Source organism: Anguilla rostrata, chromosome 2 (assembly GCF_018555375.3).
Source record: "Anguilla rostrata isolate EN2019 chromosome 2, ASM1855537v3, whole genome shotgun sequence".
In the NCBI taxonomy this organism is placed as follows: Eukaryota; Metazoa; Chordata; class Actinopteri; order Anguilliformes; family Anguillidae; genus Anguilla; species Anguilla rostrata.
In genome coordinates, this window is record NC_057934.1 from 32,355,264 (window position 1) to 32,371,951 (window position 16,688).

General features: G+C 39.6%; 1 protein-coding gene across 1 annotated transcript in view; it reads right to left on the reverse strand.

Annotated features, from left to right (window-relative positions):
* LOC135247804 (protein FAM171A2-like) overlaps positions 1-6,072 on the reverse strand; it is a 50,362-nt gene extending 44,290 nt beyond the window's left edge. Inside the window, exon 1 of the mRNA XM_064321658.1 lies at positions 5,805-6,072. Coding sequence (XP_064177728.1) covers positions 5,805-5,946 — 142 coding nt within the window. The 5' untranslated portion in view covers positions 5,947-6,072. The remainder of the gene's footprint in view (positions 1-5,804) is intronic.
* Positions 6,073-16,688: the final 10,616 nt, after the last annotated feature.

The following is a 16,688-nucleotide window of genomic DNA, read 5'->3' on the forward strand; positions in this document are numbered from 1 at the left end:
GGTCGAACAAATGATTTACAGGCACTTCATGATTACTAATGAGGCAGAAAGCATGTAATGCTATAAGGACTCACTCTGGGGAATGGGCATATTATGCATTCGGTCCCTTTGCTCCATCTGAATGAAAAGCAAGCTTTTCCTTCTCGTCTCCCCTCACAAAATACTCATTTCCATAAAAGGGCATTCAATTATCAAGAGTTGCTGATTGAATTAGTTATCAGTGCAGTCTGCAATGCCAGTCTAAAGAATCATAAACTAGTGTCCTTCCACTAAAGAGTAAAATGTATGTTTTTTGTCAAGCCCAGTTTCGATCAAACTCTTAAGACTCGCAGGACACAACCTCTCCAATCTATTACCTGGTTTCATTGAAGTATACACCTTTTGCTTCAAAGCAAACCCTCTTCAACAGTATGGGGGCATCTACTGAAAATTGGGGTCGGAAGCTGTGTGACAAAGCACCAAACAGGACTGCAGAGATGAAGAGTCTCAAAATTTCAATTAAGTGGAAACTGATAGAAGGCTGAGCTTGGCTTTGAAGTGTCATTCGAGAGATTCTTTCTCTTTCTAGAGCTTTGTTTCGTTTGGCAATTCACTAGGACCTTTAAAAAAGTTTCTCTATCAAGGTCCAAGTCAATTTTAGCTTCATATTATGTATTATGTTCATTGAAAAATTGAATGATTGTCTACAACAAAAACAGTGTGGAAAATACAGTAGTACCTGGCGGGATTGGGGACACAAGCCTGTGGCCAGATTACAGGCGCATATTCCAAAACCACCATTTCTGTTGTACCTCTGAGTAAATTACCTGACCAACACCAACAGTTCTGTCAGGCATGCAGACAAAACAACCCCTCTACTTTACTAGTATTGTGGCAAATAAATCTAATTCATTCTGAAAAACTGAAAGGTATTAATTAACAAACGAATGTGATTCCAAGTTGCAATAAATTGGTTTGTCAATGCAGAGAGATGCATAAAATGAAAAGCTGAAAAGTGCATAAATTTATTATACAAAACAATAAAATGATGAAACGACGATAAATAATGAGGGTGTATATTCTTCTCAAATATTTCATGTGTCCTGTATTTGAGCAATGATATGTAGAAATGCATATTTGACATTCGGGTCATATAGGCCTACTAATTGAGCAATTTGGAATCAAAGTTCCAATCTTTGGTCATTTTACACCCAATTACAACCTCTTTTAAGAACCTGTAATTTCTGAACTGTGCATTGTCTCAACAACGTCTAGGTATTGGGAAACTAAAGCCGCGTTTCCACCGCAGGAACTATACCCCGGAACTAGGAACCTTTTGAGGAACTCAGTGCGTTTCCACCGCAGGAACTAGGGTCTAAATTTAGTTCTGGGGGCTTTGTTTTACCCCCCAAAACGTTCCTGCTCGGGGGGTAGTACTTTCCGAAAGTACAGGAACCTTTTGGGTGGAGCTTGCAGCGCTGAACATTTCTGATTGGTCGAGTACTCGTAGCATTTGTGTTGTATTTATTTTCCGCCATTACCCGCCATGTTTGAAAATATGCAGCGGCAAACCAATTTATTTTCATAATAACTTCAAATCAAACTTGTATGTTATGCGGCGCAGTAGCCTACTTTTGGTTATAGCCTGTCAACGTCTTGGAATTATAACGTGTGCTCTTCTGTTCTTTTCTTGCTTTAGTATTCGTTTTATAAAATGCTAAGCATTCGTGCTGGGACAGCATATTACGTAGGCTACCAAAACATTCAAACGGATTAATTCGGTTGCTGAATATTTTCTTCCGGATTTTCTTTGTTAGCCCGTTGTAATTGACTCGAAACGTTTGATACAGTTATGTGAGGTATGCGGTAGTTTTGCATAATTAACATTGGTGATACAGTACAAGCAAACTGGAAATCACCATCCGCACTTTTTATCCGGGTAAACTAACAGGTTAATTCTAGTAATCTTCCCTTTAGCTTTTTCAGACTGTCGTAATTTTACTGACATTTTTCAATTCCACGAAAAGACCAGGAAGACTATGGACTAATTTATGGTGCATGGTTCGCATCTGGAGGGCACACTTCGCTGCTCGGCTAGCAGTAACTTCGAAGGAAAGCAAACGGTGGCTGTACCACTACTAATTTACATTTTCACGCAAGTCCGGGTTTTCGTTCTATTCTTGTCATTTTGCCATTAGCCTATATGGAATTGACGACGAGAAAGTAATCAAACAGCAAATTGTTTACAACGTGTGCATGTTTTCTGCTGTTGTTGCCAGTTATACATATAAATGTGAATGCATTCTGTCGCTTCGGATGTCAAGACATGAAAGCGAATGTTCGCATAAAAACATAATGAATGTGTTTGAGAGGATATATGAAAATCAATAAATACAAAAGTAACCATATATAGTCATTGTTGGTAACCCGTTGTATATAAGTGGAATAAACCCCTCCGGGCTGTCCCGGTTATTAGAAAATAATGTAGGCTACTTCGGTGGTAGTATGGGGTTACAGAAGAACTCATATGACAGATGGACCGACGACAACGTCAGTGGGCTAATTTACCTAATCTTCGCGGTACTTTAGACCCCGGTGGAAACGCAGACAACCATTGGCTGAAGGAACCTTTTAGTTCCTGGTAAAGTAGTTCCTGGGACTGAAAGTTCCGGGTAATTTCGGTGGAAACGCGGCTTAAAATGGTTCTTGGTGTAAAATGTAAAGCTTACAAAGGAAAGACCTTAAAATACTGTACATCATCCTTTCAGTCTTGGGAAAAGGAGACTAAGGGGGAATTCTATTTGAACTATAAAATGGTCGAGCGGTAGACCAAGCAGGCACAGGTGTAAAAAAGCAAAAAGTAAATAGCGCATGGTTATCAGGAGGAATCTTTTATTTTATTTTTTACACAGAGAGCTGTCAGTGTGTTGACCAGCTTGCCAGGTCATGTAGTTGAGGCAGAGTCCTTCAGGGTATTCAAGTCCAGGCTTGAGGCTATTCTGGACCCTCTAGAAGTAGGCAAGGCCTAGGTGGACAAATTTGTGTCACTGTGTCTTCTTTTATCGACTTGTTCATTTATTTTAAAAGGGTGCAATTTCTCAGATTATGCTCTTAATCAACAATAATTTTTCTGTTTAAAACATATTTTGTTGTTTGAATTTTCCGATAACCCCCCTCCCATAAAAACAGACCGTCACAAAAACTAGCCGAGATCCCACTCTGAATTTTTATGTTTGTACAATACAGTTCACAGAAGACAAATCAAAAGATGATAAACAGCAACATGAATGAAAGACATTACAGAGACACACTAAAACAGAATAACAGACTAATACAAAATAATGTTTTAAAAAATAACTAAGCTATTATTCAAAATAGGTTTCAAACAATGCAACAGTGGAAAACCAGTTTCAGAAAGACTTTAAATTGATTTTAAGAGCCATTTGTACCTCTCTGATGGGTCTTGAAAGTGTGTTGCCTACACAAGATGTATCAAAACATTTGGATTCTTTTGAAAGCAGAGGTTAGGCATCTGCAGAGCTACAGTCAACAGGGATGTAGTCTTGTAGGTGTTTGGCCACGTATGTTCAGGCCAAATCACTGAACACCTTGTATGTTAAGATCATTCTTTTATACTGTACTGTATACCTGACAAGAAGCCTGCATGATGCATCTGAGGATCTGACTGGCTAGGAACTGGGGTTGAAGAAGTCTGCCTATAATGTGAAGGACATGGAGGACCACCTCAAACATTCAGTACTACAGAGAAAACCGATTCTTGGGTAAAGCTTGTGAACTGAATGTTAAAACACAGGTGAAAAACAAATTATTTCTCAAATGTATCGATGTGCCCAGATGTATTGATGTGCAAAATACATTGCCCATCTTTTAAAAAATATGAGACATCAATTTAATCTCAGATTTACTGCAGTTTAATTTCAAGGAATAAAATGTATTTTCATCTGCACGGAAGACTGCCAGAAGCGGAAGCCAGGCAAGTGTAAGATTTGGTTCACATGTCAAGGTGCTCATGAGCTTGTATCTCATTATTTTCTCATTAGCACTCATTAAATCACTGTTAAAAATATCTTCCATTTAGGAACAACAATTTTAGAGTGTGAGCCGTCTATTGGCTAAAGAGGGTTGGGTAATAATGGAGAGGAAAAGGTGGAGATTGCTCTAATCATCCACAATTACATCTGATTAATAGGCTGTGTACTAAAAGCTAGGTAGTCTGGATTAAATCACTGCAGGGTTTAAATCATGTTCTCATAAATGCACATTACACAAAAATCTGTGATGACCAGCATACCTGAGTGCCCACAAGTCAGATATAGGCTATATGAAGGAATAATGAGAGATATTAATTAATTTCATTTTGAAAAGCTACAGATATAATGACATACGTTATAATGTGCAGCCAATTCAATAGCTGAAGTGGGACCATAAGAGGACATGCTGGTAATTGACTTGTAAAAGTGACACATCCATGTTCTCAAGTGAGGGAACGTTGGTTCCATGCTTAATACCTGATAAAATATCTCATGTCTGAACACCTCAGCGACAAAATACATTGGAGATCCCAGAACTCAAAAATAGATAAATTACAGCCAGTGCCATGACTGAGTTAGAAAACTAGCCTAAAGAGTGGAGCCAAAATGTAGCTAACCTACGGCATTCAGGAAATCAGCGGCAAATGTCTATGCGGGAAACGGACATGTGGGTCATTCCATGGACAGGATCAGGCTCACAGTCAGGCCAACAGATTTTGAAATCTTCACATAAGGTTTCAATTCACCAATGAGTTGTGCATCTAGATAAAGGGTGCATAGCCTTAAACTTACGTGCCCATAAACCTATACGGTTGTGTTGCATCTTTACACGTGCCTAGTTACACCTATGAAAGTTATGCAATAAATCATTTGAACGATATCACCACAGACATTTCTGACGTCAATATTATAAAGTAACCCCGCTACATTGGAGTACATCAACAATCTATAATTTTCATAAATCATGTTGGTACTTAGATATAATTACTACACGAAGTAGTTCAAAGAATACCTCGATACACAGACATTGGACAAAACCTAATTTCACTTTAAGCGAGAAGGACAGAACACACGACATGCAATGACAACATTTAGCACATGGAGAATATCGCAACAGCGCAATCCTCGAGGAAAAAAGAAGATATGGAAATCATCACAATGATTAAGCAGCCTAGCTACAACCACATACACCCTAAAATTATAATTAAAATAATTATAAAAAATATATTTACATTTGTCAATATAGGTATATATTACAGGGGTACACCATCGTGTCGGAAAAAAAATGTCATAAGGCTAACGTTAGCTACAATATGAATAATTCGTAACACGTATCGTCCTGGTCAGTCTTTCATCGCCAAAAATGCAAGATACTGGGCTAAGCCTTTCTCACAGGCAATCAGGCTATTAGATAATAACAAAGCATTCATATATAAATATGTATCTTAACATTTCCACCCTTCTCCAACCATGTGAACCTCACACAAGGCTCCAGTGGGAGTTTCTCATTCAAAAATCCTTTGTTTCTACACTGTACGCTGAGGAAATGGCAATCTATGAAGAACGATCAGGGGATATGTTAATTGAAACTTGAATGCATTCAGGCGTTATTTATTGCGTGATATACGGTTGCATAATGAACCCGTCAAAAGAATCCCTTCCTGTCGAGGACCTGTATATTCAAATATTAACATGTTCCGTATTAAATGTAGCTAGCACTCCCACCTCACACACCAATGCTTAGATAAATATAAATCTCAACGCCAAACTCACCAAGTGTTCCCTGATCCGGAATTGATTTAGCTCGACTCTTCCAAACATTGCCGAAGAAAATAAAGAATAAAATAAAACGAGAGATGTACAGAGATGGCATTCTTGTAGCTACATCACCATTGCCAACAAGGTAGCCATTCATCCATGTTGTTTTCGGGTACTGACTACTACTCAGATCTCCCAGTCTTCAGATGCCCACTCCCCTGCACGCTGGCTCTCCGTTTGGCTCGCAGATCCATTGTCTTACATGGGAGGAGATGCTGTAAATGTGGTGTGTATGTTCGCCCTCTATTGGTGAAATAGTGATATGGTGTGTCAGAGAATCAGCATGATGTAAATTGTAAGAATCTTAACATTAGTATAAGTTTTCCGTGTTGTTTTGCTCAAAATTAGACATTTTTGTACGAAGTCGATTAAATCGTAACAATACTTTACGGTTGTGTATTTATAGGATTAATTTAAATGTTTCATTCTTACACAATGGCAGGATGCTGATTCAGTGTTTATGTTATTTATTATCTTACCCAGCGGCTGAAGGAAGGCAGTTCGCATTCGTGCCATAAAATAAACCAGGATTTCCTCTTTTTGCACAAATAGCATGCCTTCTGACCTTCAAAGAACTCCGGTTTCCATTTTCGTGGGATAATGCTCAACAAACAAAGTTATTCAGTTATTCTCATAAGGTTTAACACTGTCTAACAATAAAGTTTAAATGCATTTCACTAGATACCTCCTTACCATTACGGACTTCTTAAATTTTAGCTCCAGACCATTCATATTAACAAAACATTATGTATTTAACAAATAGAAAACGCTATGCTGGCTTGATACTTAGCAAATGCAACTCACATGCTTGAATAAACAATTTCTGGCAAAACATTTTTTATTTATTTATTTTGTTTTCCCTCATTCATTGCTTTATCTGTAATACATGAATAATATGCAAGAAGATCAAAACCAAATCAACATCTGTAAAACATCGTTTTGAAATTAATGAACCATCTTAATTACCCCGTGAGGGATTAATAAAGTTGTATCGTATTGTTTATTACAGTAAGAGGAAACTTTTAATGTATTGATATGCAATACATTAGCAGAACTAAAAAGAAAATATCAAAAAGTACCAATCATGAAATACCCAACATAGTGTTGATTTAAGGAGTTCTTGAAGAAATTTCCCAAGCATTTTTTGCTCAGCACACAACATGGCTCTATGGCCCCCACGAATATGCAGCTTTGTCAATGTTGGCTAAGCACTGAAATTGAGTTTTATGTGACAAAACTTACTGTGTGACGTTTCTTGGTCAAAAACACAAAAACAAGTATATTAATGGAGATCACTTTAATTACATGCAGACCACATTTTATCTGGAAAGCTCCCATCACAGTATGCCCCAGGTACAATGTAAAGGCTTATTACAGCATATTCTGTGACAGACTGGCGTGACTGTGACATAGCACTGGTTAACTGCAGACCTGGGTCAAATACGTATTTGTTTTGGATTCAAATACCTTTCTGTGCTCTTTTGATCTTGTCTGGTGTAATGGAGCCTGCCAATAGGACCAGAAGGCAGTGTTTGCCATTTTTGAGAGTATTTAATTGGTCCCAATACAACAGACAAGATCAGTAAATTGTAGAAAAGTATTTGAATCCAAAACAAATACGTATTACTGACAGTTATACTGATAGTTTTTATTAAATAGAACAGCATGTCATCCAAACTTTCCGGTAATAAATAGTATGATTTAATCTCAACATGCAAACTACTATACGAAGATTACTGTCCACCACATGCTTAGATCATTTTCTTGTGAACATATACACATTGCATGAGTAAACCACATTACTGGGAGTTTGTGGTTGCTAGGCCTCGTTGCCCCCAGCAACAGCTCTCTCCTCCTCCGTTCCTCACTGGCCCCCCAGTGGCTGAAAGCTCTCAGAACAACCATTTGAGCAACAAGCTATAAGAGTGCTGTGAATAAACAGTCATAGTGAGGGAGCAACCAACAATTACCCAAGCAACATGTCTGTGTCATGCACATACAGTGTGGCAAAATCTATAACAGCAATATTTCCTTTCTTTACACATTTCTTCTCATTATCTTTCTGACACTCTCATAGTGGCTGATAATGATGGTAGCACTTAAATATTTTTAGAATAAAATACAATATTTGGACCCAGCTATTCTAGCTGTTTGGCTATATGAGTACATTAAGCTACATCACATAACTGTCTGTGAAATAAGTAATAATCAATATACTTTAGCTGTCCAGTGATTTCATTCTTAAATTTTCCTGGCAGAAAATTAATATTTTATTTCATTAATATCTCTCAGCATGACATGATAATAGTATTTCAACCACACCGATCTGTTTCTGGTTTTCATGCAAACTTTTGGCCTTAATTACTTAATTAGCGCATAACGCATTAATGACAACTGAAGGCTGTTCTCCCGTCTCAGGAGAAACATTTTACTGTGATCTAATCTATGAGCAAGCCAGTTTGGTGTATATAGCTAATTCGCTCATTTAGCCAGAGTAATTGGTAGAAAGAAAAATTTGCATACACACCGATCCTCCAGGACCAGAACTGCCCACCCCGTATTAGATACTAAACCAGACACTCACATCCCTACAATTATTATATGTAGTCATGGATTATAATTGCTTAAAATAAAACCAACCAAACTAAATATGAATTAAAATATGACTTTTTAAAGTTCACTTCCTGTTTTATTGAGGTATAAAAATGAAGTAACGCTCAAAACCCATTAGCATCAGGAAAGGATTAAGAAATCACAGAAAAAACAAGGCAAAGGATTGTGGACCTTCACAGGTCAAACAAATAAATAAAGAATCTAAAGATACAACTTCCCACTATTAATTCGATCAATAATTAGGTTTGAAACCCCTGTAAGAGTTGTAAACCTACCTTGTAGAGGGCACAAATGCATCTTGCCCCCACACCCAGTATGGCGCATGGTTTAGGAGGCAAATAAAAAGGAACCAAGTGATTTATCTCAACCATACTTCAAAATAAACAAATAAATAGTTAATTGACAACAAAATGACTGGTTGCAATGGTCATGTGAGTCTCCAGCCAATATAAAATTTGTGGTTCTGAAGAGGCATGTCAAGACTGAGGGATCTGAAGGCTCCTGAATGATTCTGTATGAATGAATGGTCAAATCTTCCCAAATGCTTTCACCAATCTCTTTAAAAACTATAGATCAATGGTAACCAACCCTGTTCTTGGAGATCTACTATCCTGTAGGTTTTCATTTAAACCCTAATTTGGCACACCTGATTGGACTACTTAGTAGCTCAATGGAATCTCTAGCTATTGAATAACGTGTGCTTTGCTAGAGTTGGAGTGAAAACCTTCAGGCTGGTAGACCTCCAGGAACAGGGTTGGCTACCACTGCCATAGATGATTCAGTAGTGGGAAATACATTTATAATTTTTGGTGTTATAAAGTTTAGTTAAGTGTTATTTCAGTTGAATACATAACTTTTCAAAATTTGTTTATTTAAATACAACCAAATTGATTATGCTTGCTTAATTCCAATGAATTCCTTGAATCAGTTCTGTATGTTCAGTTGCCCAGTTGAAGCAAAGGCACACCCCGCATTCTTCTCTCTGAGGAGACAGTAGTTTCCAATAAGGCCACAAGGTGGCAAACAAGACCCCAGGCAACAGTCACAGTTACTTGTTGAAATTCTATTTTGATTGATGAGATTTGTTTTAATCTTTAATAGTCCTTATATGTATCACTTTGACTGCTGAAAACAACATGTACATACTGTGGGTACGTGCTATAATATATATTTACACTATTTTAAGATATCAATGTAAACATGCAATAAAACCACAGGATCTGCTATACCATTTTATTTATCATTTATTTACCCAGGGAGACCAAAGTCTTTTTTCAAGAGAGCCTTTTTTGCAAAAGTTCAAAGAACAACAGAATATAGGATGTAACGCAATATACAGAATGATTTACTAAGAAGGAACAAAGTAAAAGACAAATGATCAGTAAAGAAAATTTTCAAAAACTTTTCTCTTTGACCAGGTGTTCTATTGCAGTTGTGAAATTACCCACTGTGACCAGGATTCCAGCCTCAGCTTATTTTGGAAGCTAACTTCCAAGCTGTTTTTCCTGGGTTTGATGAGGTACACAGGGTATCAGAAACAAGCCTGTTTTGAGGATATGAGTCTGGCAACTAGTAATGATAACCTTCTGATGAACAAGAACCTCCGGTCTACATTTCAATGTAAAATACAACAATGGGTTCCAAACTCTGTCACTGGTAATAAAATGAAGGCCATCTGAAAAGGCATATGATTTATTCTTATAGAGGAATATAAGTTTAATATTTAAATCTGTAGTTTTTAGATTATCTGTCCTAAAACAGGTTATCATCAATATAGGTATTTATTTTGAAGGAACTCACTCTTGGGCTCCAAATGTTAGATAAATATGCTATTTGGGAAATTAAAACAATAAATGCTGTGAGGCTTGGAGATTACTTCATATTTCCAGCTTTCAAGACCAATTTTAGGCTCACTGGTGAGTTTTCACTTGCATTAAAAGCAGCCTGCAGGCCATGTATATTCAGGCGCATTGAGGGAGTACGTGAATACACCACAGTGTCTTCAGCAACAGAGTCAATATCATTATATATAAACAATAAAAAGAACTGGTCCTAACATTAACCCTTGAAGGACTCCATTGAAGTCAAGAAACCGGGACTGTACATCATAGATATTAATACAATGTTCTATCAATCAGGTAATTATGAAATTAGCCATATAGAGCTTGACCTAATTAACCGAGAACAGCCTATGCAACAACAATGAATGAATCACAGCATCAAATGCTTTAGGCAGCACAATGAATAGAGCAGCACAATGCTGTTTCTTATCTAAGGCATTTATTAAGTCATTAAAAGCCAAGGGTTATGGCGAAAGTGGTGCTATGTCCAACACTCGGTCCAGATTGATAAACATTTAAGATAAAATTCTTATCCAGGAAGTTGAGAAGCTGGAGACAGATCAGGGACTTTTATTTTAGCTATGCAGGAAGGCTTGGATGGTGGTTTGTATTGAGGTCACATGGGTCAGTGACCCTTATGATGCACAAGGACATGGGCTTCTTCTTCCAGAGCTTGGGGGTATAGACCTGATTGAATGTCAGCTTTAACATGTGGGTCAGGGGTTCAGCTACAAGGGTCAAAGATTACCAAATGGTTTTTCCAGTATTGATAACTAGTAGAACAATAATGGGGATCCTTGTACATGCTATAGCAGAGCTGGTTCTGCTTGGATCTTCCATTCACATTATCTGCATGTGTGAGTCCCAGAGGATTTGTCAGGACTACCAAATTAGTGTACATTAGCAGGCTGTAGAAGAATGTATTTGTCTGTGGTCTGAATCTTTATTATTTTTAATGATTTATTTATTTTTAACCAAAATATATTTTCATCCAGGCCACACTATTCAACTCTGATAAGGATTATTCTGCTTGTATGTAATTGTTGTACATGGTATATATCCATTTGGATGTCTAAGGTAAAATTCTAGCCAATTTGAACTTGAAGCCATCTTTAATTGTACAAGGAATATATAGCCTCTCTTTAGCACTATCGACAATGAGATGATCTGCAAACCCAAAATCAATCAGTCAATCAATTAATCAAATTTGATTTATATAACGCATTTCACAACAATTGTCATAATACGCTTCACAGACAACTCTGGCCTAAACCCCCACAGGAGCAAGCCTAAAACAGTGGCAAGGGAAAACTCCCTGTGGCAGATGGGAAGAAACCTCGAAAGGAACCAGGCTCAACAGGGAAAAATTTGCAGAGAGCTGCAGGATGTATGTATGTATGTATGTATGTATGCAAGAACTAAAAAATCTTAAAAACTAAACTAAAAATGAAAGAATTCACCCTTCACAAAGTATTTTGCAAAAAGCAGCAGGTTTTGAAAGCAGCAAGTTTAAATAAGTTGCATATTGTAATATCATCATAGATATGCATAACACTGTTTATTCACTGTGCTATATCACTATTTCTCCTTACGGGAAGCCACATCTGCAGTGATTTTTGATTGCTTGTCATTTTTCCAAATATTGCTGGAATGAGAAATATCCCACGGTAGATAACCGTGAGATGTGAGTTTAAATGGCCCCTCTATAGGCCTGAAGTTGAAAGATGGTAATATAGTATGCTCTTTCATTTGGGGAAAATGGGCCATTTTCCCTCTCCACACAGTGATAGACAATATTGCTACACCTGTAACACATGACAGTCAACAAATTTAAATGTGAATTATGTCATTTCAAACTGTAGACATATGGATCTGTCATGTGGCTTTGCCGTATTCCATTTCCATTATAAAACTTTTTCTTGGAAATGAAACACAAGCACAATATTTAACCTTTTACACATAGGGCAGCAATATAGAGCAGAAATTGATACAGATATCAAAGGTTGATTAGCAAAAGAATTTATGTCCTTACAGGCCTAAAGGGCCTGTGGTCAGTGCTTTGCCACAGTACAATTTTTTTTAAAATTGCAAGACAGTTTTGATTGATTGTGTGGAACAACATTTTATTTATTTATTCTTCAGCACTACCATTCACATTAATTATACTCTTGGGTTGAAGTCCACAGGGTACCGACTTTTGTTCCTAGTAAAATCTTTACTTCCTGGGAACCACTGATGGGATGGGATGGGAATGATCGGTTGTTCCAGATGTAAATCATCTGCTGGTTGAAATGCTCGCCATCTTTCCGATCCCTCTGGATTGTGGATGTCCAAGACCGGGGGAAACCCCCACTAACTGTAACATCACATGGTCAAACTCCATGCATTTATTTGAACAGTATGCAGTATCCGGCAGTGGCGGTTAGCTCTGTCAATCTTACTAGCCACTTTTGCGTGTGCTCTTTTGGTAGCATTTTCTATGGAAAAAAAAACATTGTAGTTTACAAAAGGCATCTGAAACAATTTACTCCATTCGAGCTGATACTGCACAATACTACAAGTCTCATGACCACCATGTGCAAACTTTGTGCTCATCCCATTGGCCCATCAGCTTCGTCCTCTTGTGTCTTGCCTCCTCTGTCAAGCTCGGAGTAGGCTGCGCTTGAAAAGTAGGAGAACTCGGCCGAAATAGAAACACAGCCGCACGTGGTGCAGCATACAAATGTGTGTTTACTTATTGCCGCTTCCAAGGCTACGTTTACACCGCCTGGTAAAAGTGACCAAATTCCGTTTTTTAGCTCACATGTGGAATAAATCAAATATGTATTATGAGCGTGTAAACAGGAAAAAAGCACATGGAATCGGATTTTTGGGCCACATTCATATGTAGAAATAAATCCGATTGCAAACGGATATCTGCCAATGCAACTTTGTCCTCCGTGTAGCTTCTTTTACCGACGTTACCAGCGGAGAGTGGTTGTGCATGTAATATACGTTACGCTTAATTCAAATGCGAAACAAGTATGAGCATTTTGAATGACGTACGAATCGCAATGACCGAAATTCTGATTTGTGTGTTTAGATGGAAGTCGCATTGGCAGATAGCCTATCTGATTTATTTCCACATATGAATGTGGCCCAAAACAGATCGGAAAATATAACCTGAAAATATCCGATTCATGTGCTTTTTCCTGTTTACACATTCATACTAGGCCTACATATCTGATGTGTGCCACATGAGAGCAAAAGACCGAATTAGGTCACTTTTCCAGGCGGTGTAAATGTGGAGAGCACAGGTTCAGCTTCTGTGGTTGCGATCAGTGAACATGGAAGTTACAACGATTGCCGCTCCAAACACAGAAAACAAGAATGGCTCTGTAAAGAAGCGTAAACTTTGACGTCCATGATTTCAAAGTCGTTGAACAAAAATAAAAGAAAGTAGGCTATAGGTTGTCACAGTGTTTGGTTTAACCATTGGCATATGGTGTGTGAGCAATGTTGACGTTACTAAATAAATATAAACACATTAGCCTATGTGCACATAATTCTCAACAACATCAGATGTAGCCAGTTCTTTTCAATTAGGCTATAGGCGAGTATTTAAATCATTTTTATTTGCACAATGAAATTGTAGATATTGTTTTGCCATTATTTGAAATTATGTATACATGTAGGCCTAATCTTCATTCTCCGCACTGACAAACACGTATTTTGTTAAGAAGTTGACGCAGATTAAAAACTGACGTATGATTATAAACTAATTTTTCAACATTCTCTCTCTCTCTCTCTCTTTCTCTCTCTCTCACACACACACACACACACACAAGCTCAGACACATATTAAACATTATAAACATTAACCTATGTACCCTATGATCTCATGTAAACACAGTATTCAGCTTCATACAGCAACATAATAAGCTTCATATACAGGTTTTTTCCACCTTCCTCTCCTTATTTGTCCTGCTTCTAATACAGTCTGTGGCAAACACGCCTGCCACAGGCCACCGAAGTGGCTTTCTTTGGGGCCCTCCAGCACAGAGACACAGGGAGAAGATGTTAAAACAGTCCACATTTATTCCACGAGGGTTTGGCAAGATGGTATCGCCAAATGAGCAGATCTCAAACACTGTCATGACAGAGAAGCTCCTGATGTGGGTGGGGATGGCAGATTTAACCTGTGCGCAGTGATTACCTCACTACGCACAGGTGCAGCCACTCCTGTTCCTGGGTCCAATTAGCCTGGCCAATTATCTAATTATTAACCAATTATCCAATTGGCCAGGTCTAATTAGCTTGACCCAGGGCAGGTGTGGCTGCTTAAACCAGCCATCCCCACACCACATACCCCCAACGCCAAACTGAGGCCAGGGAGAATCCCTGGCCGAAGCCTACTCCCCCACCCCCACCCCCACACTCCCAACAAAGCCAAAGACAACAAACAAAAACAAAACACTCCAAACACGCTAAAAAATTTTTAAAAAAGTCAGGGTGGGTGGCCCCGGAACAGTCCAGTACATGCGGTGACCCTCCTTCGGACGACAAGGCAGCCCTTCTTCCTCCTCCCTCCTGGAGCACGGGAAGTCCTGGGCTGCTCTGCTGGCTGGTGGGGGCGTCACCGGCTTGGGCTGTTCCAGGGGCTGTGGTGGGGTGGCTGGGCTGGTGGGCTGGTGGACTGGCCTTGTGGTGCTGGGGACCAGGAACCCTCGTGGCTGTGGTGGCCGCCAGTCGGCTCTGCTGGCGGGCGGCTGCAGGCTTATCCCTCATGGGCTCCGGGCAAACCAACCAGGCCAAAACAAAGAGCTAAAAACAACCAAACGGACGAGAAAGGAAGCAAAACGGCGCGGCCACCGCTCGTGCGCCGCCCGTGGCTGACCCGCCTTCCCGGCCAAGTCCAGCTCACGGCGCGACCACCTCTCGTGCACCGCCCGTCGCTGACCTGCCTCCTCGGCCAGGTGCAGCTCCTCAGCGTCCCAGCTGAGGATTGCCTCCTTCCCCTCCCTGGTCATCTTCCGCTCCCCATTTTTGGCCCGGAGGATCCGCCCGAAGCCCTGTCGGGAACACCTCAGCCGCCCCTCCTCCAGTGTGCTTCCTGGCTGGCCCTCCTGTGCCTCTTTGCTGTGCTGGAGGAGCCCCACGTTGGGCGCCACTGTGGCAAACACGCCTGCCACAGGCCACCGAAGTGGCTTTCTTTGGGGCCCTCCAGCACAGAGACACAGGGAGAAGATGTTAAAACAGTCCACATTTATTCCACGAGGGTTTGGCAAGATGGTATCGCCAAATGAGCAGATCTCAAACACTGTCATGACAGAGAAGCTCCTGATGTGGGTGGGGATGGCAGATTTAACCTGTGCGCAGTGATTACCTCACTACGCACAGGTGCAGCCACTCCTGTTCCTGGGTCCAATTAGCCTGGCCAATTATCTAATTATTAACCAATTATCCAATTGGCCAGGTCTAATTAGCTTGACCCAGGGCAGGTGTGGCTGCTTAAACCAGCCATCCCCACACCACACAGTCCAATGGGGGGAACTAATTATTTTTTTTCTCCATTGGACTGTATCTATTTCAACCAATCACAACATCTGTTCATTGTTCATAGCAGCGCACTGCAGCACACACAAAATAAGGCATTTTCTTATGTAAGGCTATGCACGTAATGCTCTTTCAGCCATTAGAGCATATTCAGAAAGAATTCTGGCCTGCACTTGGCATCAGCTGTTACTTATTATTTAGCAAGCGATTTGTTACTCACTTGCTAAATAATAATAATCAAAGGATTAATAATACCACTCACACAGACAATTTCTACAGTATGTATTTCTTAGCAAGGTTGGTCAATAACACAAAAACCAAAAATACGTAAATCTTATGAGTATTTTAGTCTTATATTTATTAAACTTAAAATCAAATTTTATTAGTTTTTTCCTGAATAAGACACAGATTGCCAATGTGGTGAGACAGTTTCACTAATTTAAAGATTTGCCACTGCAGTTAGATTATTTCATGCAAAAAGACAGACTTATTATTTTTGCAGTGTAAATCAGTGACGATGTGATTGCTTCATTGTTGGGTAAGCTGGCCCAAAACTTTCCTGGTCAGCTAAACAGCCCTATAGCAAAGTTTTAAGAGAGCGCTAATCTTGGTTGAGTGTTTTCTGGCTGCGACTCTCAGCAGTTATCAATGCAGGGAGGGCTGGTGAACTTTCACTGGTTAGCTCACAGCCATCACGCAGGTATCAGGAGGTGACCTATGGAAGGGGCAGCAGGGAAGGCACGTCTACATCAGCGCCAGATCACGCACGAGCGAGAAGCAAGGCAGCCCCTCGTAAACACTTCTCCCAGACCGGTTAACCGCTGTCAGAGCGCAACTTATCAATGAGCGGG